The following is a 23,311-nucleotide window of genomic DNA, read 5'->3' as shown; positions in this document are numbered from 1 at the left end:
ACTATATAGCCACAGACCCTAAATAGTATCTGGCCTTTGGCAGAAATGTTTAATGACGCTTCCAGACCATTAGTATCACCTGGAGACTAAAATACAGTAGTCACCCCTTATCTGTGGTTTCACCTTCCATGGTTTCAGTTACCCATGGTCAGCCACGGTCTGGAAGCAAATGATCTTCCTCCTGATGTGTTATTAGAAGATCAGTAGTAGCCTAATGTTATGTCACAATGCCTGTGTCATCCCCCTCAGTTCATCTCATCACGTGGGTATTTTATTCCAAGAAGGGTAAGTACAGTACAATAGATATTTCAAGAGAGAGACACCACATTCACATAACTCGTATTACAGTATATTGTATTCGTTCTGTTGTTATTGTTAGTCTCACTGTGCCTTTTTTATCAATTATATTTTATCGTAGGTATGTATGTAATAGGAGTAAACAGTATCTATAAGGTCCGGTACTATCCACAGTTTCTGGCATCCATGATGGGGGAGGATCTTAGAATGTACCCTCTACAGATGAGGGGGGGAACTACTTACTTTTGCTTGGGTCCCATCCCCAAGATTATGGTTGATTGACCTGTGATATAACCTGGCTGTTGGGATTTTTAAAGCTCTCCTTGTGATTTTAATATTCAGCAAAATTTTGAGACAACTGATGTAGACTTTTCAGATACTCTTTTCTCGTCTGCATATTAACGATGCACAAGTGTGAGGTTTTAAAGTCCACTCGAGTTTGACAGATAAGCTATTCCCCTGACTCCCAGCTTCCACAGCTGAGAGTTGGTAGAGTGGGTACCTACAGAGTTGATGGCTTCTGAAATCCTGTGACTTAACGATTTCTGAGACCTTGACCTGTGTGGGATTGTTCAGGCTTCATTATAGGATAGTGGGTTAGTAGACGCGTTCCTGTGTATGCATCCCCCTTTCCAGGCAGCTGTGGCGTTCCGAGGCTTTGAACAGGCTACCAGTCCTTCCCACTGTGGTCAGCAGGTTAAGTGGGTGCACTGAAGTCCTTAGAGCAGCAGTTTTCACACTTGCATTCATCAGGAATGGTTTCCCGCCCCAACTAGGAATGAAGAACTTGCATTTGCAGTAAGTTCCCACCTGATGTTAATCCTGCTGGGGAACACACCCTGAGAACCACTGTTTCAGAGTGTGCTTCTCAAGTTTTACTGTGCATATGAATCACCAGTGGATCTTACTGAAATACAGACCATGGCTCATTAAGGGTAGAGTAGGGCCCGAGATTGTGCATTTCTAACAAGGTCCCAGGTGTTACTGATAGACTGCTGTTAAAAATTCAGCTGAGTAAAGGTAAAGATCAAATTGGCTTCATCCAGTGATTTATTACTTGGGCAGTGGCTCATCTGGTAATAGAAAGGAGCTCCACCAAGCTATAAAAAAGCAAAGGTTTTTAAAGGCAGAAAGAGGGCAGAAAAAAGTCGTTAGCAAAGAATGCATCGTTTCAGGCATGGTAGCCCTCCTAAGGGGAATGGAGGGGCCCAGTGGGCAGATTACCTCACTAGTACTGACCAGATAATTCCAGGTTGACTGGTTACAAGTACAAGGTAGGGGGGAGGGGGGGCTGTAATTAGGTATTAAGTCTTGGTTTGCTGACGTGGAGTTTAGCACAAGTGACTCCATTTGGGGCCTGTTGTCTGTTTTTTTTAATTTTTTAAAAATTTTTTAATCTTTATTTTTGAGAGAACTGTTGTCTCTTTTTAAATATGTGTATATATATATGTATATGTATATGTATACATATTTTAATCTTTGTTTTTGAGAGAGAGAGTGTGAGCGGGGGAGGAACAGAGAGAGAAGGAGACAGAATCCGAAGCAGGCACCAGGCTCTGAGCTGTCAGCACAGAGCCTGACGTGGGGCTCGAACTCACAAGCCGTGAGATCATGACCTGAGCCAAAGTTGAACGCTTAACCGACTGAGCCACCCAGGCGTCTCTGTTGTCTTTTTTTTTTTTCTTCTTAACAGTTATCCTTTTTTGATCAGACTGTCAGCTTAACTGAGAGTGATAAGAATTTAAGGCATTAGTGTTGTTCTCAGATACTGCTCTATAGTTCTTGCAGCTTTTGTCCATCCTTTGTGTGGTATTCATAGGTCATGACATCTTTTGCTTAATCTCTGTGATATTCACAAGCCACCACTTCAGGTTCATAATCTTTTTTTTTTTTAATGTTTATTTTTTGAGAGAGAGACCAAACACAAGCAGGAGAGGGGGAGACACAGAATCCGAAGCAGGCTCCAGGCTCTGAGCTGTCAGCACAGAGCCCGATGCGGGGCTTGAACTCAGGAACCGTGAGATCATGACCTGAGCCAAAGTCGGATACTTAACCAACTGAACCACCCAGATGCCCCCAGGTTCACAGTCTTTGAGTCAATCATTCTTTTCACTCCTTTTCTGACATTCCAATCTTGGAGAGATCATTTGCTTGATGGTTAGTGGCTGTCTAATGCTTTTGAGAGAATACAGTGCACCAGGAAGATTATGATGATTATTATGGACAGCATAATTCCCAATGTTTGTAGTCCCCAAGACCCAAACCAATTAGAATCTGTCAAAAAAAAAAAAAAAAAAAAAAAAAAGATCCCACTGAAGGAGTCACCTTTTTGAGCGAAGTGGCTTGTTCAGGAATCTTACACAACTGAGTTTCAACTTCCCCAGAAGTGTTATTCCAGCTACAGTATGGCCATAGCACAGAAACCTCTATGTTAAGCTAAAATACAATCAAGGGCTATTCTTTTAACAAGAACAACTTTAGCCAGAGAGTCTAAGGAGCTTTTTCCAGAAGCTATTGTCTTCTGCTTTCTCTGCCCCTCCCCTGCTCCCATTCTCTCAAAAAAAAAAATAATAATTTTTTTTTCTTAAAGAGTGGAGAGGTTTCTGTCATATTCTAATTTATATTTACTAATAACCAGAAAAGTATCTGCCAAAGGAGGTGATTTCTGAGTCATGAATGTCTCTTGGTAATTTCTTTTTTACTTGATGTATAAATCCAAGAGAGTCAACCAGTGAGGTGTCTTAGTTCACTGTGGAAAGTCAAGGGCACAGTTAGATAATCTAAGACATTGCCTGGCTGTGTGCCAGCTCTCTCAGCATTCATAGGCCCAAGGAGAGTGAAAACGACCACAGACAAAGACAGACTGGATCAGGGCACAGATCATGTCCGTTTAAGTGGTAATGTTAATGGATCATTCACAGGATTTGCTGTGTGTACCTGTTCAAACCAGGGGACAGTTAGGTTTTTAGCACATAGGGAAAGAAAATCTCCCAGCCTGAAATAGTCATTCTAAATGCCTTGCAGAGGTGGATGCTGCTGGTGAGAGATTTCCGTGAAAAGGGACAGGTCTGACCTATATAATCATGAGAACGTGAGGGAGCAAGTGTACTAAGATTTACATAAATACTTGGGTCTGAATCCGGCACATGACAGTCGTAAATGGAGAAATGTGAAACAAGGCAGAGGATGTTCTAGCTCTAAGAGTTGAACTTGGTAAAAGGCTTCTTGAAGGGGCAGGGTGGGGGGCTCGATCATGGTTTGTAGTAACATTGGGAATAGAAGAGAAATTGGTCACAGGGAACACCAGAGGATCTCTAGCATCATGGGTAGATCAGAATCTTTGATGACAAATCCCGCAGTCTGAAAGGTTACCTTCCTTAGCACTTCCCTGAGAGATAACGGATCAAGCATGTTATTTTTATGGGCCAAGACAAGAGTAAAGGAAAGGAGGGGAAGGTAAAAAAATTTCATGTTCGGTTAAAAGTATGAAGTCTTGGTCCAGGGGGAAGCAGTCTACTTTGATGTCATTTGCTTGTCTTCCTCATCAGTTTGATTTGGAGGTTTCCAGTGTCTGTATATGACCAGATGTCAGGCGGAGCCTTCTTAAGCTGTGAAGTGTATACCCAAGGCTCAGTGCCTTCTAGTTTTGCAGCAGTGTTAGTGATCAGGAACCACTTGGTGAGGACCTTTCCAGTGGAGTTTGAAGGCTGTTTTCTTATGATGTTTCCAGGACATTCAATCACCAGGCTCTAAGACTGTGACCGACAGGATCCTTTGAATTGGGATCCAGGAAAGCTTCATTAACCTATTGATAATAGGCTTTAGCAAAAGACGTTAAAGACTTACAGTATCATGTCAGGCTAGCTTGAAACAAGGCATCAACAGAAAGTTGTATACCAATAGACATTGGTCTACCAGTAACTGTCTCATGTAGTAGAATGAGTTCGTTTCCCAAAGTGGGTGCTGTGAATAGTCGTCAAGGCCAGAAGCGACGCCTTAGGTCAAAGGAGTCCAGTTTTTCAGCAAGTTTAGAGATTTGTAAGTTTGAGGATCCCATTCGTTCTCTCAGTCTTGCCTGATATAATCGAGGGTGATTGGGACAGTGATCATTTCAAGAGGTTTGCAAAGCTTTCATTAATGCTTGTATGATTTGCCCATTGAAGTGGGTGACTCAATCACTGGTGATTACAGAAGGTATACTCGAAGTGGAAAACAAGTTTTCTAACAGTCTCTCTGCTGCTGTAAGGGCATCAGCTTTGCAGCAGGGCAAGGCTTCAACCTATCTGGAAGACATACCTGCAAGAAAATATAACCCATGCTAGGTGAAAAATGAATGAAATTCAGTTGCATTTCTGCAGAGGGTCTGGAAAGAGGAGGTTTGAGTTCTCTGAGAACAAAAATAGTTTTTTCAGGATTATGGTCCTGATAGGTCAGACATTTATAGTTCTTTAAAGAAGTTTCACCACCGATGTTTTTTATAATTTGCGTCATCTTAAATGCACCGTGGTTGGGGAAGGAATGCAAAAGCCACAAAATGGGATTTGCCAGGGAGCCAGGAAGAAAGGTCTTGATTTTCCTGTAACCCCAGTCGTTTATTAAGTTTACAACCATTGTCTTACAATCTTAATTTCTCTGTCTCGGGAACAGAATGTTGCCACGTTGCAAGGATGAGACCTCACCCTTTGCCCCACATGGCAAACTTCTGGCAACAAGATGTCATTTTTTGTAGAAGCAGAATAGACTTGATCCACATATGCCACAACCTGTACAAGTTCTGTCGCTGCTACCTTTGCATGAAAGCCAGCTAGGGTATTTCCCTGATACTCAGGTTCAGTCTTTTTAGTGAGAGCCTCAGTTTTGATGACAGCAGTTTCAGAGGGTAAAAGAATGGCAGTAAGAAGTTTACTTGCCCATTTTTGATTGGGGTCCCAGTGGACATAAGAAAACCCCTTTGTCTCCATAACATCCCCAAATCATGGGCCTGCTGGCTCTCAGTGTAACAGTTCTACCTTTCAGGAATTCGCATGCTGAGGTGGGGGCATAGAATAGAGCTCTGTTATTGGGCCGAGTGAGCTTGTGGGAGATTAACAGCATAACCTGCTTGGAAGTTCCCTTTCTCGTATTTATACTAGTGTGACCCATCAATAAATAAAACTACTCAGGATTAGTCAAAAGGGGGATGGATGTCTTGTAAATCAGGATGCAGTGTCACAGAATGGGACATTACTGCCCCACAGTCCCAGGCTCCCTTGCTCAGGCAGGGGCATTAAATGGAGCAGGATTAAGAACGTCCTGACACTTACGATGCAGATGAGGGGGTAGGGGTCGAAAGAGTTCCTAGGAGGTTAGTCTGCTTGCAGAAAAGTGTTGGAAGTGTGAGTCCTTTTGGAATTACGAAGGCTTTAAGCTGTGTTTGGGGTGTGTAAAGAAATGTCATTTCCTAAAGAAATTCACCGAGGCTTCTAACTGCTGCTGGAGCTGGAGCCTGGCTGCACAGGCTCTAGCAGGGGAGTCGAGCTGTATGCTGGAACAGGCCTGTATTTAATGCCTTGTTCTTGCATCAGCATTTCTTGTGCTTGATGATCTCTTTCACACACAAATAAGATGTAAAGCTTTTGGTTTGGTTGGTTTGGTATCTCTAGGGTGGGCGGTTCTTCTAGTGCTTATTTTAGTTCTAAAAAGGCCCGTTCATGTTTATCTTCCCATTCAAGGGGTTCAGGGACTGATGTCTCGGTAAATTCATAGAGTGGGGAAGCCAACAGAGAAAAATTAGGAACCCGTAATGTGTAATAGCCAGCTAGGTTAGAAATCCACAAAGCTATGCTTAGCTTAATCCTTTTTGGAGATAACTGGATTCCTTTCGTGCTTAGATTATGACCTAGGGTAATCAACAATGTCTAGAAATGAGATTTTCCCTCAGAGACTTTATGTCCCTTTTCACCTAACTGCTACAGCAAGTCCGTGGAACTCTTTATGGAGACCTCTTTGGTAAACAAGCATAGAGAGAGATGGTCTGCATATTGTAAAAGGATTGATTTCCCAGGAACTGGTGGAGGATGAAATCTTGGTGGAATACATGGGGGAAATAAGGGACCTCAATGAATCCTTGAGGCCTGACTGTCCAGGTGTATTATTGATTGTTCCAAGTAAAAGCAAATGGATATTGGCTGCTGGAGTTCACAGAGATGCTGGAAAAGGTTGAACAGGTGTATAACATTGAACCATTTGAGTCTGGTAAAACTTAGGTATTTGAATTTGGGACAACTGGGAAATGGAGAAAACTTGTTAATAGCTCTCAAGTCCTGGACAAGTCACCATCCTCTCCCGTTGGGTTTCCAGACTGACAAAATCTGCCTGTTGCAGGGGCTGGAACAGGGAACGATTAACCCCTGGGCAAGGTGTGAGGCCTTGGATAGCCTAATGCTTTAATGGATATTGGGGCAACATAAGAATAAGTTTAGTCCTATCTGTGAATTTCTGTAGGCTCTGCACTTGTTATCCTCCCAATGTCAGAATTAGAAGTGGCCCACAGATTTTCAGGCATCTCAGTTAAAATAGGGGGTTTTTGTTGGAAGTCTTCCTCATTTATATCAAGGACAAAGTATAAAGAATGGAAGATCAGGTTCAGGTTGGTCAGGAAATTGTAGGGTGAGGTCTTATTAGAAGCAAAACTTATTGGCCCTTTAAATTTAGAAAGGATTCTACCTAATACATTGGGGCTATATCACAGAACCAAAAAGAAGGCTTTTTAGTAAAAGGTCACAAAGTCATTTGTCCTGGTTTGAGGTAGAAATTCTGTCTAAACTTGATTAGATACCCCTAGTATATAAACTTTCTTTTCACTCTGAGGAATTTGATGTCCTATGAGAGTGGGGTTTAAAGTAGAAAGTGTAGGGGCACCTGGGTGGCTCAGTCAGTTGAGCATCTGACTATGGCTCAGGTCATAATCTCGAGGTTTGTGGGTTCGAGCCCGTGTCAGGCTCTGTGCTGACATCTCAGAGCCTGGAGCCTGCTTGGGATTCTGTTTCCCTCTCTCTCTGCCCTTCCCCCACTCACCCTCTGTCTCTGTCTCTCAAAAAATAATAAACATTAAAAAAAAAAATTTAAGAATTTTTTTAAAAATTAAAAAATAGAAAGCATAGCCTTGGTAGCTATAGAATTTAGCAAAGTATACTTCATTAATTTTAGTTTCCCCTTGGATGTTCAAGGGTATTACTGGTAGGAGTTTCCCTGTCGGTTTTGGGAAGGGCCCCACATGGGAGCTCTCCCTTGGGAGCATCGAGGAATTTGTGTAGGAGCTTTCAGGACAGTTTCTCTAAAGTTTCGTAGTTAATTACAAGTGAGATAATGGCCCCCGGACCAGCCATCTGATGATGCACTTCTAGGAGGGTATGATATGGAAGACCCAGTAAAGGCCATTGGTTTGGCAGACTTCTGTTTATGATTTTGGTCCAAAGTCCTCTCAAAGTGTTTGGCTATGGTCACAAGTTCAGTCAGGCCAGTGGCCTCCCATCCTGTCTTTTTATTAACCCACGAATCTCAGGAAATAATCTGTTTACAAATAGGGCAGCTTGAGCAGATTGTACAGAGTCAGAAGTGCCATAGAAGAACATTTCCAAACAGACTTCCGACTCTGCCATGGATTCATCTTTTATTTTCATATTTGATGAACAGACCAACTAGTGCAGGCAGGGAAGACTCTAGGAATGGCTTTTAAAATATCAGTTGGTGAGGGCACCTGGGTTGTTCAGACCGTTAAGCAGCTGACTATCGATTTCAGCTCAGGTCATGATCTCACAGTTTGTGAGATTGAGCCCCAAGTCAGGCTCTGCGGTGACAGTGTGGGACCTACTTGGGTTTCTCTCTCTCCCTCTCTCTCTCTGCCCCTCCCCTGCTCATGCATGTGCACTCTCTCAAAATAAATAAGCATTTAAAAAAATATCAGTTGGTATATTTCCAGCTCTTTATGGTCCTTAAGAGAGCTATGCTCTCTTGTGACCGAGGACCCTGAATATCATCATCCTTGGGATTATGCCATTCTACTTCCTGCATCCATTTTTGGCCTTCACAAGGTCCTGCCAACATATGTGGAAGCTGATAAATATAGCAGCCTGGGGTCATAGTCCCTGGTAAGGATTCTAAACTCTTCAAAAAAAAACTTTGGGCTCTTCCCTGGCTTTAGGAAATTCTTTAGCTATGGCACTTAGTCTGGTCTTTGACCAAGGAATGAAATAGATCTGAGAAGGATCACTTGCAACCGCAGGTAGGTTTATTTTAAGTAACTTTTAAATCTCTTCAGAGTGGAAAGGCAGTTTTGACAGAATTAGTAAAACAAGAGTACTACTGTAAAGAAGGATAGAAGTGTGGGAGTCAGGTCATTTGTGACGTCTTTTATTTGAGGTACCTGTGTCTTTAATTTTCCTTGACCTCTTGAAATGAATCTTTCAGTGAGGCTGTTTTGGAATCTTGAAGCCTTTTGGAAACCTACATATCAATTAAAATAGGTATCCCATTTTCATTTAATTCAGGAACCCTTTCAAGTACATCTCTTTTTTCTTTTTTTTTTAATTGAAGTGTAGTTGAGGTACAATATTATATTAGTTTTAGGTGTTCGACATTTATATATAATACAAAGTGATCACCACAATTCATCTAGCTGTCTTCTGTCACAAAAGTTAAGTTATATTTCCTATGCCGTACATTGCATTTCTGGGTCTTGTACATGTGCTGCCAAAGCGAGCACTCTGTGTCTTATTTAATAACCTGTAGTTGGTACCTTTTAATCTCCTCGCCTCTTACAACCACCAAACTGTTCTCTGTATCTTTGGGTCCATTTCTGTTTTGCTCATTTGGGTTTTTTTGTTTTGTTTTTGTTTTGTTTTAGATTCTACGTATCAGTGAAATTATATGGTATTTGTCTTTCTCTTATTTCACTGGGCATAATACCCTCTAGGTCTTCCCGTGTTGTCTTAAATGGCAAGATTTCATTCTTTTTTTGTGGCTGAGTCGTAGTTTATTTTATATAAATATATGCATGTATGTATATACGTATATAAGCTTCATCTGTCCATGAACAGTTAGGTTGCTTTCATATCTTGGCTGTTGCAAATACTGCAGTGAACATAGGGGTGCATATATCTTTTCAAATTGGTCTTTTCATTTTCTTCGCCTAAATACCCTGAAGTGGGATTACTGGGTCCTAGAGTAGTTCTGTTTTCCATAGTAGCTGTGCCATTTTACATTTCCACCAACAGTGCATGAAGGTTCCCTTTTCTACACATCCTCACCAATACTTGTTACTTCTTATCTTTTGAATATTAGCCATTCTGATGAGTGTGTGGTATCTCATTGTGGTTTTCACTTGAATTTTCCCATGATGAGTGATGTGAGCATCTTTCACATCACTTTCATGCATCTGTTGGCCATCTGTTTGTTGTCTTTGCAGAAGTGTCTGTTCAAGCCCTCTGCCCATTTCTCTAAGTTTATTTTGAAAGAGCACGAGCACGAGCAAGGGAGGAGCAGAGATAGAGGGAAAGAGAATCCCAAGCAGGCTGCATGCTGTCAGCGCAGAGGGGCTCTGACGAACTGTCAGACATGACTCGACCTGAAACCAAGGGTTGGACATTTAAAACTAACTAAGCTACCCAGGCTCCCCTGCCCAATTTTTAATTTTATTTTTGCCTTCTTGCCCTTACCTAAGGAGACCAATCCAAAAAAAATATTCCTATGTTTTTTGGTAGCTGTTTTATGGCTTCTGGTCTAACATTTAAGTCTTTGATCAATTTTGAGTATATTTTTGTATATGTGGTGTAAGAAAGTGCTCCAGTTTATTCTTTTGCATGTAGTGTCCAGGTTTCCCAGACCATATATTAAAGAGACCATCTTTTCCTTATTGTATATTCTTGCCTCCTTTGTCAAATATTGACTGTACGAGCATGGGTTTATTTCTGGACTGTCCTGTGCCATTGATCTATGTGTCTGTTTTTTGTGCCAGTACAATGCTGTATTGATTACTGTAGCTTTGTAATATAGTTGGAAATCAGGGAGCGTAATACCTCTAGCTTTGTTCTTTCTCAACATTGCTTTGGCTATTTGAGGTCTTTTGTGGTTCCATACAATTTTAGGACTATTTATTCTTGTAAAATGCTGTTGGTATTTTGGTAGGGACTGCATTGAATAAATGGATTCCTGTGGGTAGTATGGGCATTTTAACAATGTTAATCCTTCAAGTCCATGGGCACAGTATGTCTTTCCATTTATTTGGGTCATCTTCGATTTCTTTCATCATTGTCTTAGTTTTCAGAGTATAGATCTTTCACCTCCTTGGTTAAATTTATTCCTAGGTATTCTTTTTGATGCAATTGTAAATGGTATTTTCTTAATCTCTCTTTCTTACAGTTCATTATTAGTGAACAGATTAACGTGTATTAATTTTGTATCCAGCAACTTGACTGAATTCATTTATTGTAATACTTTCTTGGTGGAGTCTTTAGAGTTTTCTATATCCTGTTGCCTTTAAATAGAGACAGTTTTACTTCTCTTCTAATTTGGGTGTCTTTCCTTTTGCTTATCTGATGTGGCTAGGACTTCCAACCCTATGTTGAATAAAAGTGGCAGGAGGCAACATAGTCTTGTTCCTGATCTAATCTTCTCTAGTGTGTGTGTATATATATATATTTTTTTTTTCATTTCATTTAGTGTATTCTTCAGCTCTGATTGGTTCTTGATTATATTTTCTGTCTGAAGTTCTGAAGTTCTCATTGTTCATCCATTCTTCTCCCTACTTTGGTGAGCATCTTTATGACCATCAGCTCTTTCTCTGGTAGATTGTTTACCTCCATCTTCTTTATTTCTTTTTCTAAGATTTTGTCTTGTTCTTTTCTTTGGAACATACTCCTTTGTCTCACTTTGCCTCTCTGTTTCCACGTATTTGTTCTATTAAGTATATCAGTTACATCTCCCAGTCTTGAAGTGGCTTTATGCCAAAGATATCCATCCTATGGGGCCAGTAGTGCCAACTCCCCTGGTCACCCAGGCCATGTGCCCTAGGGATGCCCCCTGCATGGGCTGCATGCACCCTCCTGTTATGACTGGCCTGCAGTTTATGTTAACTCACTGATGTGCAAGGCAGTTCTCTGGTGCAGCTGGCTGTGGGCAGGGCAGCCTTCGGGTGCTGCTGTCTACAAAGTCCAGCCGTAGCTGTTGCGGGCACCAGAGCTGGCCCCACCAGGGCAGGGGCGCTCATGGGGAGCTCGAGTGCCAGACAAGGCAGCCCACTGGGTGTGGCGTGACAAGAGGTCACTGGGGAGAGGTTCCGGTGCTGGCTGAGGCTGCCAGCCAGGTGTGGCAGAGTCAGGTATGTTTCTTAAATGAGTGATCTTCTCTACTTGTCCACATAAGGGCCATTTTAAGCCTGGGCTCTGGGATGTTTTTAGGAAGATTTTGCTATTGTTGTAGATATTACCTCAGGTACCATAGTTGTTAGATATAAAATAAGCACATGTGCCAGAAGGTGGTACACTCGACTTAGAGTTTAAGATACCTATTAGCTAAGGCTTTGGATTTCTCTGAGCCAGTCTGAATACCTAAACAGTATGTACCACTGGGTTGGGGGTTGGTGTTTTACAGTGTAGCTCATTGGATAGAAGTTGGTGGGTGACCACCTGTCCATCCAACCCATTCCGTGACCGGTTTATCCTATCACAGGAGTCTTCTTGAGGTGGCAAGCGCTCTAAAATACTCGTGTCCACCAATTTTTCAGGCTATTTGGCTTCAAAGATCCTCATTAGCAATAGTTTTTATCTACACAAAAGACGACAGACACACACCTTAACATAACAGCAGGAACCATGAAATGTTTACTGCAGACTGGCCAAGAGAAGGCCATATGTACCACCAGCGATTCCCAGCGTGGACTCAACCCGTAAACTCCAGTAAATGGGGATTATGGACTGGAAAGAGATTACAAATAACTGGGGAACTGCAGATTGAACGAAGGGCTGGGGAGTTGGGTTCTGAATGGAACATTCTGCTGTCTCAAGGTGACCAGCTGAGCCCTGGACTGGAAAGCCAGTTAGTCCAGGAGCTTAAGTCAGACCCTCAGCCCTCAGAAATGGCGAAAAGATCATGAACTCAAAAATGGATTTGCGATTATCACGCCTGTGGCTTTCATGGTCCCTAAATGCTGTCAGAAGTTTGCTTCAGCTCCTGGCACCTACTACCCAGTCTGTTAAAAATTTATTCAGTGATTCATGAATCAGGCAGCAACTTCTCTACAATAGAAGGGCACTCTGGAGAGGTGTAGAAAAGGAAAGGGTTTTTTTAAGGCAGAAAGGCAGCTAAAGGAAATTATTAACAAAGAATGCATCGTTTCATGCGTGGTCACCCTCCTGAGGAGAACAGAAAGACCCATCAGGCAGATTACCTCCCTAGTACTAACCAAGTAATTTCAAGTTGACTGGTTAAATAAAGGTTACATTCCTGGAGGGTTGACACTCAACTGGGTTAGGGTAAGTATTAAGTCTAGGTTTGTTGATGTAGGGTTTAGCACAAGTGACTCCATTCTGGGCCTGCCGTCTCCTCTTTAACACCGCAAAGCAGACTTTGATTAGTAAGGCTGAAGACCATCTTAAGAGCACATTCTAACCTGATCTCCCTAGCTCCATCTCTCCACCGCATCTCTAGACTCTGCTATTGGGATGACTTTTCTAAAGGACAGCCTTGATTGTGTTACTTCCCTGCTTAAGAGCCTCCTGCTGCTTCCCACCACCTGCTGCTGTTTACAGAACAAGTGGGCAGCCTCCTGTCCATGCCGTTTTCTGTGTGGTTGCCACCCTTGTCTGAAAGCTGGATTTGGGGATACCTTACTACCCCATGTTCTTCCTCCCAGTACTCCTGTTGTCCTTTTGATCCAGAACTTTTTACTTCTGTCGCCTTCCTCCTTTCACCATGTGTGAGCCTGTCTTCAGCGCTCCTATTTCAAATGCTGGTGCTTCTTTCCTTTCTCTCCACGGATGTGCAGTGAAGACTAAATGGGTTCATTTACGTATGGTATCAACATTCTAACCAAGAAGAATTTTGAACCTTATAGTCCTTAACGCATAAGCTGTGTTTAATTTTTGTCCTTGTGTGTATTAGCCTGTAAATTTCTTCAGATGAGTTAAGAATTCTTAGATATCGTTTATAGTTTCCATTCCTGACCTGCTTCTCAGAAGTAGTCTTGGGAAGTAACTACTAAATGCTCAAAGTATTTGACCATCACTTGTAAGGGCTCTGTAAATACCAAACATGATATTCAGAAGCCTTCATCTGCATTAGGTTTTGTCATTCCCTTTAGGTGCCGAATGTACAGTCCAACCAGCTTTGACTCCCGTGTCCCCTGAAGTAATAGAATAAAACTTTGTGATCCTTATCACATTCTGTATGCCTCATAGAAACCATTTTTGTTCTTCCTTCCAGAGAGGTGCCAGTAATCTGACATGGCGGTCTGATGTCTTGGTGGAGTATCAAGGAGAAGGCCGCAATGTCACCGACCCAACATGTCCTTCCCTGAGTCCCGGAGTATCTGTGAGTTGGCTTAGACGGTTTTCTTACCAATAGCACAGCAAGGCATTGGTTCAGACATGTCAGGTACTAAAACCCCAAATCTGAGTCTTGGTCCTCTTTCACTTGACTGTGGAGATTAGTAGATGAAGAGTAAATTCAGTAGTCCTGAAAATGATGCTTCTGATCTATTGGCAGAATGTGCTCCTTGAATTCTTGCAGTTTTTATAACAAGTGCGTGTATCTATCTGCCCGTATTCTTATCTATACCTCTTCCCAATAGCAGTACCGTTTTTTATTAGGGAAGCTATCTATCAGTGGCACTCAGTAGAGAAGTGGGGTTGCCACAGTTCTGTGTAACTGCCATCATAAGTGTCTTGCATTGGTGGCGGTCAGACTGGTGACGGAGGTGGTAAGAGCACGTTGGCTTCACTTGGGAGAGTGGGAAATAGGAGAGTCGACTCTAGATAGAAGCCTAATGCCAACGTGTAAGGATGTAGTGAAGAACCGACCAGAAGTTGGTAAGGAAAACATGAAAAAATAACTTACCTGCAACTGGTTCCACAAAGCTCGTTTAGCCTTTTTATCCAAGTGTTTAGGGCGAGCACTCTTTAATATACCATAGACACGACTCACAGGAGACTGATTCTGTCTCCTTACCATCTGTCCCACCCATTTTACAGTCGCTCACTACCATGAATTCTCGGCAGGAGATCAGCAGACAAGGATGACAAGAGTACGAACAGAACTACCACCAACACATGTTCCTTAGGTTGGCCAAAAGAAACAAAGCCCCATATCTATTGATTTGCTTCTCCATGGAAGGTTGCCTGATTTTGGTCCAGTTGTAGGTCTGGCTTGAGCCAACTTGGTTGCCCCTGTAGGCCGGTATTACGTATTAGAAGAACTGTTTTCATTTAACTCTTTAAATCTCCCTACAGCAATGCTTCCCAGACTGTGTCTGTGAAGATGCTTACAATAACACCTATGCCTGTGTGAGGACCATGTCAACACAGTGGAATTTACAGTATTGTGAGTTTGATGACCAGGAGGTAAGAAGGTCCCCACTTCCCCCACCCCCTTGTGTCTCATGCCAGTGCTTTGTTGGCTGGACTTGGTAGCAGAAGAGCAAGTCCAAGGATGTTCCCTGGGGAAGATAGGTTTCTTATCTGTACTTCCATTCAGGCTTCCTTCAGTGAAGAACATGGAATCCACGAGGCCATACTGCGCCTCTCTAACTGTGATCTTTCCAGATGGGATTCTCTCCACGCCTACCACCACCCAAACACCCTTTAAATGCACAGTCCACTTTTTCAGATTGTTGCATGCCTGGTCTGTTTGCTTCTCTGATAGTTTGGGGTCAGAGTAAGACACCTCGACTTCTGTGGAGCTGTAAGGAGTTTGGGACATTTCCTAGAACGCTTACTGGCAGCCAGCTTGTTCAGAAACTTCTGTCCCCACAACAGCACAGTCCAGAGCTGCTCATTTAAATAGATGAGCAGTGGGGGGCAGGACCAGGAGTTTCCATCCTCATAAGAAGGTGGCTTTTAGGGGCACCTGGGTAGCTCAGTCAGTTAAGTGTCTGACTTTGGTCAGGTCATGACCTCGCAGTTTGTGGATTTGAGGCCCGCCCGCCTCAGGCTCTGTGCTGAGAGCCGGGGCCTGCCTCAGATTCTGTGTCTCCCTCTCACTCTGCCCCTCCCCTGCTTGCACTCTCTCTTTCAAAATAAAAACATTAAAAAAAAAAAAGGCAAGGTGGTTTTTAGCCAGCACAGATCAGTGTGGGTCGTCTGAGGATCTCCTGCACTGCTGTCCCTTGTGCTTTCACACTCTATCTGCCTGTGCTCACCTGCCTCATCTGGCAACCCACATCTTGCCACGGGGAGCCGAGGCTCATTGTGTTTCTCAGAAATGGACTTGCTCACCATTTGTAGCTCCCGAGCACTTTGAAAGAAGCTCTGTTGCCTATTGTCCAAAGCCCATTCTTGTTTCTCCTTCCCCCATGATGTTTACCTGTCATCTTCCTAGCCTATCACTTAACTCCACTTAGGAGAACACAGTACAGAGTGGGGGGAGATGGCGATATTAGATAGAGCTAATGTTAGAAACAATAGGGTTAGATCCTTCCCCACTTGGGAAGCCATCCAACACTGCTTTTAAAACAGGAAACTTTAGCATCTGTACAGCACAAGTGACTGTACTTTCAGATCTGTTCTCATTTGAATCTTAACAGTTCTAAGGCAGAAACCTTCAAATGTCAACTCTCACTTCTGTAACAATATTACTGTTAAGTCTAGTTTCTGAGACTCGCTCTTTGAGGGTCCTCCCTTCTGTTCTGCTTTTATTACATAAGGTCATAAATGTCCCCTCCTGCCTCTGCTTGAAGCCCCAGGGTGTGCCAGAGGCTCCTCTCCAGCATGGGCCACAGACCTGAAGCATTTTAACATAGTCTCATGTATACCCATGGGCTCCTTTAGGATCTTGCGACCAGAAAATGTTCTCCTGGGCGCTGCTCTTCCCTTCCCACTTAGAAATAATTCACACGAGGGGCACCTGGGTGGGTCGGTCAGTTAAGGGTCCAACTTCAGCTCAGGTCATGATCTCACTGTTTGAGAGCTCACTTTTCAGTGAGTTCAGGCCCCCTCATCGGGCTCTGCACTCACAGCTCAGAGCCTGGAGCCTGCTTTGGATTCTGTATGTTCCTCTCTCTCTGCCCCTCCCCTGCTCGCTCGCTCGCTCTCTCTCTGAAAAGTAAACATTTTTTAAAAAAACTCACATGAGGAATATTTCAAATATAATGCTTGCTCTTCTCTTTCCTCCATCTTCATTCTTGTAGGTGTTTGTGGAAGTCTACAACCTGACTGCAGACCCAGACCAAATCACGAACATTGCTAAAAGTATAGACCCAGAGCTTTTGGGGAAAATGAACTACCGGCTAATGATGTTACAGTCCTGTTCTGGACCAACCTGTCGCACTCCAGGTGTTTTTGACCCGGGGTAAGTTCCCATTTTCTTCGATGGCTTTGTCAAGCTGTCGGTGGGTGGCAGTCGTGTGTGCTTGAAGGCAGAGGAAGCCTGAGGGGTCCTTTTGGCTTTGAGCTAAGCTGTGGTTCTTGTTCTTCTGCTTTGTAGTAGGAGTACTGTGTGTTGGTGCGTTTGCCTGTTGTGCTGGGGAAATGAGCCCTTTGAAACTTCTGCTCTGTGGTGCCAGTAGCTGCTTTAGCTGGAGGCCTAGCCCCGCTCCCTGCCACATGGGGCTCTTCTTCCTCCCCTTCCTCCTGTGACTCTTTTCATGGTACCCACTTGATTGCACTGGTGACAGATGGAGTTTCTCTAAAGTGAGCTGACCACCTGCTACCTGTCTCCCTAGCGCCTCCAAGAGGTTATGCCTTCATTTCATTTCTCAGAAACCCTGATTAGAGGAACTTGAATGCTTGCCAGTAAACTTAGTAGGCTGAACACACAAAATAAATTAGAAGGTACAGACTTCAAATGTTTAAATATGTAAGCCCACTGTAGTATATGAAGGCAGAAAAGGTTATCACCTACTAAGCGGGCTCTGTCCCTCCCACTCATTCCTCTGGAACAGTTACCCTTCCCCAGTGATGTGGGGTCTCAGCCCACCATGCATTTCAGCTGCATGTAGCAAGAAACCTGTCATTTTGGGTTTAAGATTATGAAATTTAAAGTTGAATTTTCACCAGGAAAGGATTATTTTAGTTCTTACATTGATTGTAGGAGAAATGGGAGATTGATGTCCTAAGCTGATGGAAAGGAGTAATTTGAGTAGTAACTTAATTATTTAGCCAGGCTTCTGTGAAATATTTTCAGTACACATTAGAGAGTAATATATGTGAATGAGTAGAGACACTGGATAATAGACTTTTGATGAAAGAAATGTAATACTTTTGCTTCTAAATACGGTATACATACTTCTGAATTCTAAATCCATGTCGGTCAGGAGCTCTTCTGCAAGATAGTGAAATGCATCCTCACTTACACCAGTTCCTTGAAGCAGGAAGGAAGTTCAGTCTCTAAAGTAAAAGGCACAAGACTTTTAGTTGACACATGCTGATTTTGCAGTTTCCAACAACTGTGCTCAGAATGTTTTATCAAATCAAATTACATGTCTAGGGGCACCTGGCTGGCTTAGGAGGTAGAGCATGTAACTCTTCATCTTGGGGTCGTGAGTTCAAGCCGCATGTTGGGTATAGAGATTACTGGAAAAAAAAAAAAGTAAAATCTTGGTAAAAAATAACATCAGATGTTTATAGCAGCCTCTGGATGACTTATGAACTTAGATGATGGATTTAATCTTTTATCTTTTAATGTTTATTTTTGAGAGCGAGCACAAGTGGGAGGTGGGCAAAGAGAGAGGGAGACACAGGATCTGAAGCAGGCTCCTGGCTCTGAGCTGTCAGCACAGAGCCCCATATGGGGCTCCAACCCACGAACCATGAGATCATGACCTGAGCCGAACTCGGATGCTTAACCGACTGAACCACCCAGGTGTCCCATCCTCTATTTAAATCTTGAATGGAGAGTCAGGACTTAACACCTCTTGAAGTACGGTGTTTGGCCAAACAGTCCCTGACCGTGCTGCTTCTAGAGCGTGGACCTGCTGTGCTGGCAGCCGGTTGGCCAATATGGCAGATCCCTTCGGTCTTCTGAGCATCAGCCCTTAAGTGTTAGGACTTAACCATAGAATTTCCATACAGTCTTTAGAGCCCAGAGGTAAATGTGCCCAAGGGTCACCCTGTTAGGACTGATGAGCAAGATCTGACTCCCAGGCAGGCTTTGTTTTGTAACTATAATTTAATTGTCTTGTTCACATTCTAAGAAGCTTATAACCAAGACTCTAGATACTGGCTTTACTAATGTCAGCCCCAGCTATTTAAACTTTTTAAATTCCTTATCAATAGCATATTCCTTCCCACCAAACATTTAGGCTTATACACTCTCTGAAAATGGAGGTCAGCAGACTAGGTCCTCAGGCCCAATCCAGCCACCACCCTTTGCAAATAGCCACATTCATTTACATACAGCAACAGAGTTGAGACATAGTTAGGACAGAGACTGTATGGCCTGCCCTTGTTCTAAAATAATGCTAAGTAAGAATGAGTTGATCCCTAAAGATTGCAGGTAAAAGGAAAATACAACATTATTTCTAGCCTGCCTGTGTAAAATGTCTTTGCAAACTACCCTCTTTAGTTTTACCACCCAGGGGGAAGTAAATGCTGACTGGTAACGTGACACTGGGCCGACTGATATTATGTGCCAGACATATTACGTGAATTGAATTCCCTTACGATTGTATTGGTAGCTAGAGAGGTTAACGACTTACCTGAGTTCATAATGAGCCGGACGGAAACGTCTGTCTGAGGTGCACACCTGTGCTCTTGCCTGCTGGTCTGTGTGAACTGCGAGAGAAGGAAGGGCTCTGAAGCTGCTGCTCAGGCTCCGACAGGGGCTAGCCTCTGCCATCAGTTACTTTACACCTTAGGGAGTCCTCCTCCCCCTCAAAAACTAGCTCAAATCTTGTCTCCTCCTAATGCCTCTCAAGATTATTTTACATCATTTTGTGCTTGCTTGCTTGTGATGGGAATGCTCTTAATTAGTAAGTTCTTCTGTTTTGTACTACAGACTTTGCCACGAGATTCCTTTCTGGGGACTTAATTGTTCCTTTTATCTTCCTTCCCACCGAACATTCTGAATGAGGAACGTGGCAGCTAACTGGAGTTGATGTAACATCCTTTTTCTTTTTTTCCTCCTCAGATACAGGTTTGACCCTCGTCTCATGTTCAACAATCATGGCAGTGTCAGGACTCGAAGGTTTTCAAAACATCCTCTGTAGCGACCTCTGCAGTTGGGTCCCAGCACACCTCTGTCTGATGAAGTGATTGTAGTAGGTTTCTGTAGCTAGTCCTCAAGACCACGCCTTGAAGAGTTTCTGGACTGGCTCTAAGTCCTGTTTGAAAAAGCAACCCAATCAGCTGACTTCCTTGTGCAATGTGTTAAACTGTGAACTCCGCCCACACGTCAGGAATGGCTGTCCCTTCATTCACCTAATAACGAATGCTCCTGAGGTCTTTGTCCTCACCCACACCCTTTCTGTCCTGGGGTCACAGTTCTTGATTATTCCCCATGTGGTCATAGTCTGAATTACTTGCTTGGGGGCAGAGGGGTGGTTTACAGCTTAACCACTTCACTATCAAAAATACCAACATCACATGGCTTGAAGAATAACCCTCAGAGCTGAATCATCAGAGCAAGAACAAGTACCGCCATTTTCAGATTAGTAGAAATACAGTGTGTATAATACCCATCACAATGTGATAAGGTCACAAGTTCAAAACCTGTCAGCCAAGCACGGTTCGTGTTGTTTTGGTTTTTTTGTTGTTGTTGTTTTTTATGCATTCTGGGCTGATGCTACACTTAAATACAACAGTTTTTGGTACAGGCTAATAATTCGAGGTAGTTCTAAAAGTGAAAGCCGTGGACTTCCTGGTGGCTGCTAGCCACATGGAGTACCAGTCAACAGAGGTATCAAGGGAATGTTTCTTCTCCTGATAATTACTCCTCTGAGATCCCAAAAACAAAATGGCTTAGGTATCCTATCCTGATATTTCTCAGTAGAGGAAAAGAACTTCCAGGGGTTGGTGAAGGTTGCATTTTCTGAGGGCCTTCTATAGACGGGGCTCTTGGTGGACAGGTTGAAGGGCTATTGTTGGGATTTAGTAAGTGCCTGTCTAGCAGGGAGCCTGGGTTTCAATTTTGACTCTCTGCATTTTGTGGACATTGTGTTCATTTGTTAACAGTTTTTACAAAGTTCCAACTGCTTTACCCTACCTTGTTCCCTTTTAGAGAAGTTCTTCTGGAGGGTTTGGAGTCTTGCATAATTTGAGCCGCATTCACTGTTCCCCCTGGCAAAGCCAGACCTTGTTGAGGTTTCCTGTATAGAACACCTACATTTGTATGTTTCTGGGCTCAAAGACCAATCCCGTTTCTACTGTTTTCTTCACAAGAAAGTTATCTGTGGTGGGACAGCAGGGGGAGGAGGAAGAGCTGTGGTTTATAACCTGTTCAACTCAGGCATTAGTGATTTTAGCTTTATGTAAGGTCTTAGGTTGAGCTTTAAGCACTTTGTAAGACATGGCTGTAAACAACTTCTCTATCAACTCTAGAGAGCCATGTTGGGTTAATAGCCATTGGGTTTATTCCTTTACCTCATGCAATCCCAGTAACTGTGGTGGTATTTAGAGGTGAAAGAGGCAAGTGAAAGAACACCTCTGCTGTGAATGTTTTAGGGAAAGAAATTCTAAATATTTTGTAACTAAAAGCAAACTACACTGTTAAATATGGGTATTAGCTTTATTCTACACTTTGATTCTTAACATTAATCAGTCAACTTCTACCTTAATGAAAGTTGACCATAGTTATTCCCGAATAAAAAGACACCAATACTTACCAGGTCTTATATTGTGATGTCCTGTTATTCAATTTTAGGTTGCTGGTTCCTGAGAGCAGGTAAAGTTGTAAGAGCAACACAAGTCAGCTGCCCATAGTGTCCCTGCCACACTGTTCTTACATTCAGCAATTTCTGTTTGGGTGGGGGGATCGGGTGCCCTCCCTGTGTACCTCTCCTATATGTGGTACACTTCCCACTAACCTTGGAGTGGCCTATAGTTTCACTTTCTCTTAGACTGGCTTCATTCTGGATCTGTGCTAAAATCATCTTTTGTGAAGAGGCCTCAGTTTATATAGCCTAGCAGACAACAAAATGCACTGAACTTTTCAGAATGTATATGTACAAGGAACCCACTGCAAGAGGTTTGGCTTGTTTCTCTCTTAATTGTATGAATTTGAATTTTGATTATTTTCTCTTTTAAAGAAGGCCAGGTCTGGACTGGTTGGTACCCTTCAGAGTAGAAAACTAACCCTTAGGAGGGATCCAAGGCCATAGGAATGAATAGAGATTCTGCCTTACAAAATTTCCTATTACAGAGGTCTCCCTCAAATACAAAGTGGGGAACCCCTTTTTGAGTATCTCTGAATTTGACCAGTGGTACTGTTACAAAGTACGTTTTTAATTCACGATACTAAGGTTTTTGTACAAAATCGTAACAGTAGCCATGGAAGTCATAGCCTCATCTGTGAGAAACATTCTTAAATTTATTTTTAGCATCTAAATTAAATATTAGTGCTTTAAAGCACTAAAGAAGGATTTCTCCAGGGTCCTTATTAAGAGGAAGCAAAGGGTACTTCTGATCCACCAGTGACCTAGGTGGGAATATTTGGGTTTTCTACTTACACCACCACTTGGGTCCCACACTGAGTGTTGTGAATTCCTGCGTTTGCATCTTCTGTTCCCAGAAGTTATTCTGCCGTGGCTTTGTGTCATCTCAAGTCACCTGACTTAGAAAGTGCCCTTCCAAAGACCCTGTTCACTGCTGCACTTTTCAATGAATTAAAATTTATTTCTGTTCTAGTGGGAAATGTGTCCTTTGTTTTAGTCCACAAGTAATTTTGACAAGATTTTTTTTCTTTGTCATGCTGGTTAATGTTATCACTCACCTAGGACTGGAGAATGAGCCGTTTCCTCTCTAGGTGCTGTAGTCTCTACCTCAAAAGCTCTTTTACATGTGATCTGACCAATACTCCTGAACGAGCACCCCTAAATGAAAAAAATAAGTCTTTGTGCATTTATGGCTTTGCAGGAAAAAAAAAATCTTGGCAGGCTTTAAATTAGATAAAACTAAGCTTTCCAGGGTGCTTTCCCTTGATGTCCAGTCATGTGATCCACTGCCCTAAACAAAGAAGGACTTTATTTTTTTTTTTTTACATTTATTTTTGACAGAGACAGAGCATTCGTCGGGGAGGGACAGAGAGAGGGAGACACAGAATCCAAAGCAAGCTGCAGGCTCCAGCCTCTGAGCTATCAGCACAGAGCCCCACGAGGGTCTCGAACTCACAAACCGTGAGATCATGACCTGAGCCAAGTCAGATGCTTAATTGTGCCACCCAGGCACCCCATTAAGGACTTTATACAGGTGTTGACAAACATTCGCTTAAAGGGAGGTCTCTGTCACAACTACTTACCACTGCTGTAACACAAAAAAGTAACTACTCAATACTTAAATGTATGAGTGACTCTTCTGAGGAAATTTTACTTACCAAAACCGGCCAGGATTTGCCAACCCCAGACCTAGTAGTTTGCCTCGTATCTTACAAATCATAAAAACCTGGGGCACCTGGGTGGCTCAGTTGGTGGAGCATCTGACTCGATTTCAGCTCAGGTCATGATCTCACGGTTTGTGACATCAAGCCCCGTGTTAAGATCTATGCTGACAGCACAGAGCCTATTTGGTGTTCTCTCTCTGCCCCTCCCCCATTTGTGCATGTGCTTTCAAACATTTTTTAAAAATTATGAAAACCAAGTAGAAAAGATGTTAGAGGACATCCGTAAACTTGC

The 23,311-nt window shown here is 42.9% G+C and overlaps 2 protein-coding genes across 8 annotated transcripts in view; one reads left to right on the top strand and one right to left on the bottom strand.

Moving 5' to 3' along the window:
- Positions 1-21,316, top strand: part of GNS (glucosamine (N-acetyl)-6-sulfatase) — a 55,291-nt gene extending 33,975 nt beyond the window's left edge. The window contains exons 11-14 of the mRNA XM_047865713.1: positions 13,756-13,863; positions 14,781-14,891; positions 16,676-16,836; positions 19,615-21,316. Coding sequence (XP_047721669.1) covers positions 13,756-13,863; positions 14,781-14,891; positions 16,676-16,836; positions 19,615-19,693 — 459 coding nt within the window. The 3' untranslated portion in view covers positions 19,694-21,316. The remainder of the gene's footprint in view (positions 1-13,755; positions 13,864-14,780; positions 14,892-16,675; positions 16,837-19,614) is intronic.
- The window catches only part of LOC125169872 (uncharacterized), a 28,674-nt gene continuing 9,409 nt past the window's right edge, over positions 4,047-23,311 (bottom strand). For 5 of the 7 annotated variants that reach the window (XM_047865716.1, XM_047865718.1, XM_047865717.1 and 2 more), the window contains 3 exons: positions 22,414-22,513; positions 19,184-19,259; positions 17,720-18,059 (listed from right to left, as the gene is read on the bottom strand). In XM_047865716.1, the coding sequence (XP_047721672.1) occupies positions 18,032-18,059; positions 19,184-19,259; positions 22,414-22,513 (204 nt within the window). In that variant the 3' untranslated portion in view covers positions 17,720-18,031. Of the gene's footprint in view, positions 4,594-17,719; positions 18,060-19,183; positions 19,260-21,465; positions 22,514-23,311 lie in introns of those variants that run through there. The other 2 variants (XR_007153819.1, XR_007153821.1) reach the window with 2 other exon arrangements.

Source organism: Prionailurus viverrinus, chromosome B4, assembly GCF_022837055.1.
Source record: "Prionailurus viverrinus isolate Anna chromosome B4, UM_Priviv_1.0, whole genome shotgun sequence".
Classification (NCBI taxonomy): Eukaryota; Metazoa; Chordata; class Mammalia; order Carnivora; family Felidae; genus Prionailurus; species Prionailurus viverrinus.
The sequence above is the reverse complement of the archived record's forward strand: the minus strand, read 5'-3'. Positions and strand labels throughout refer to the sequence as shown.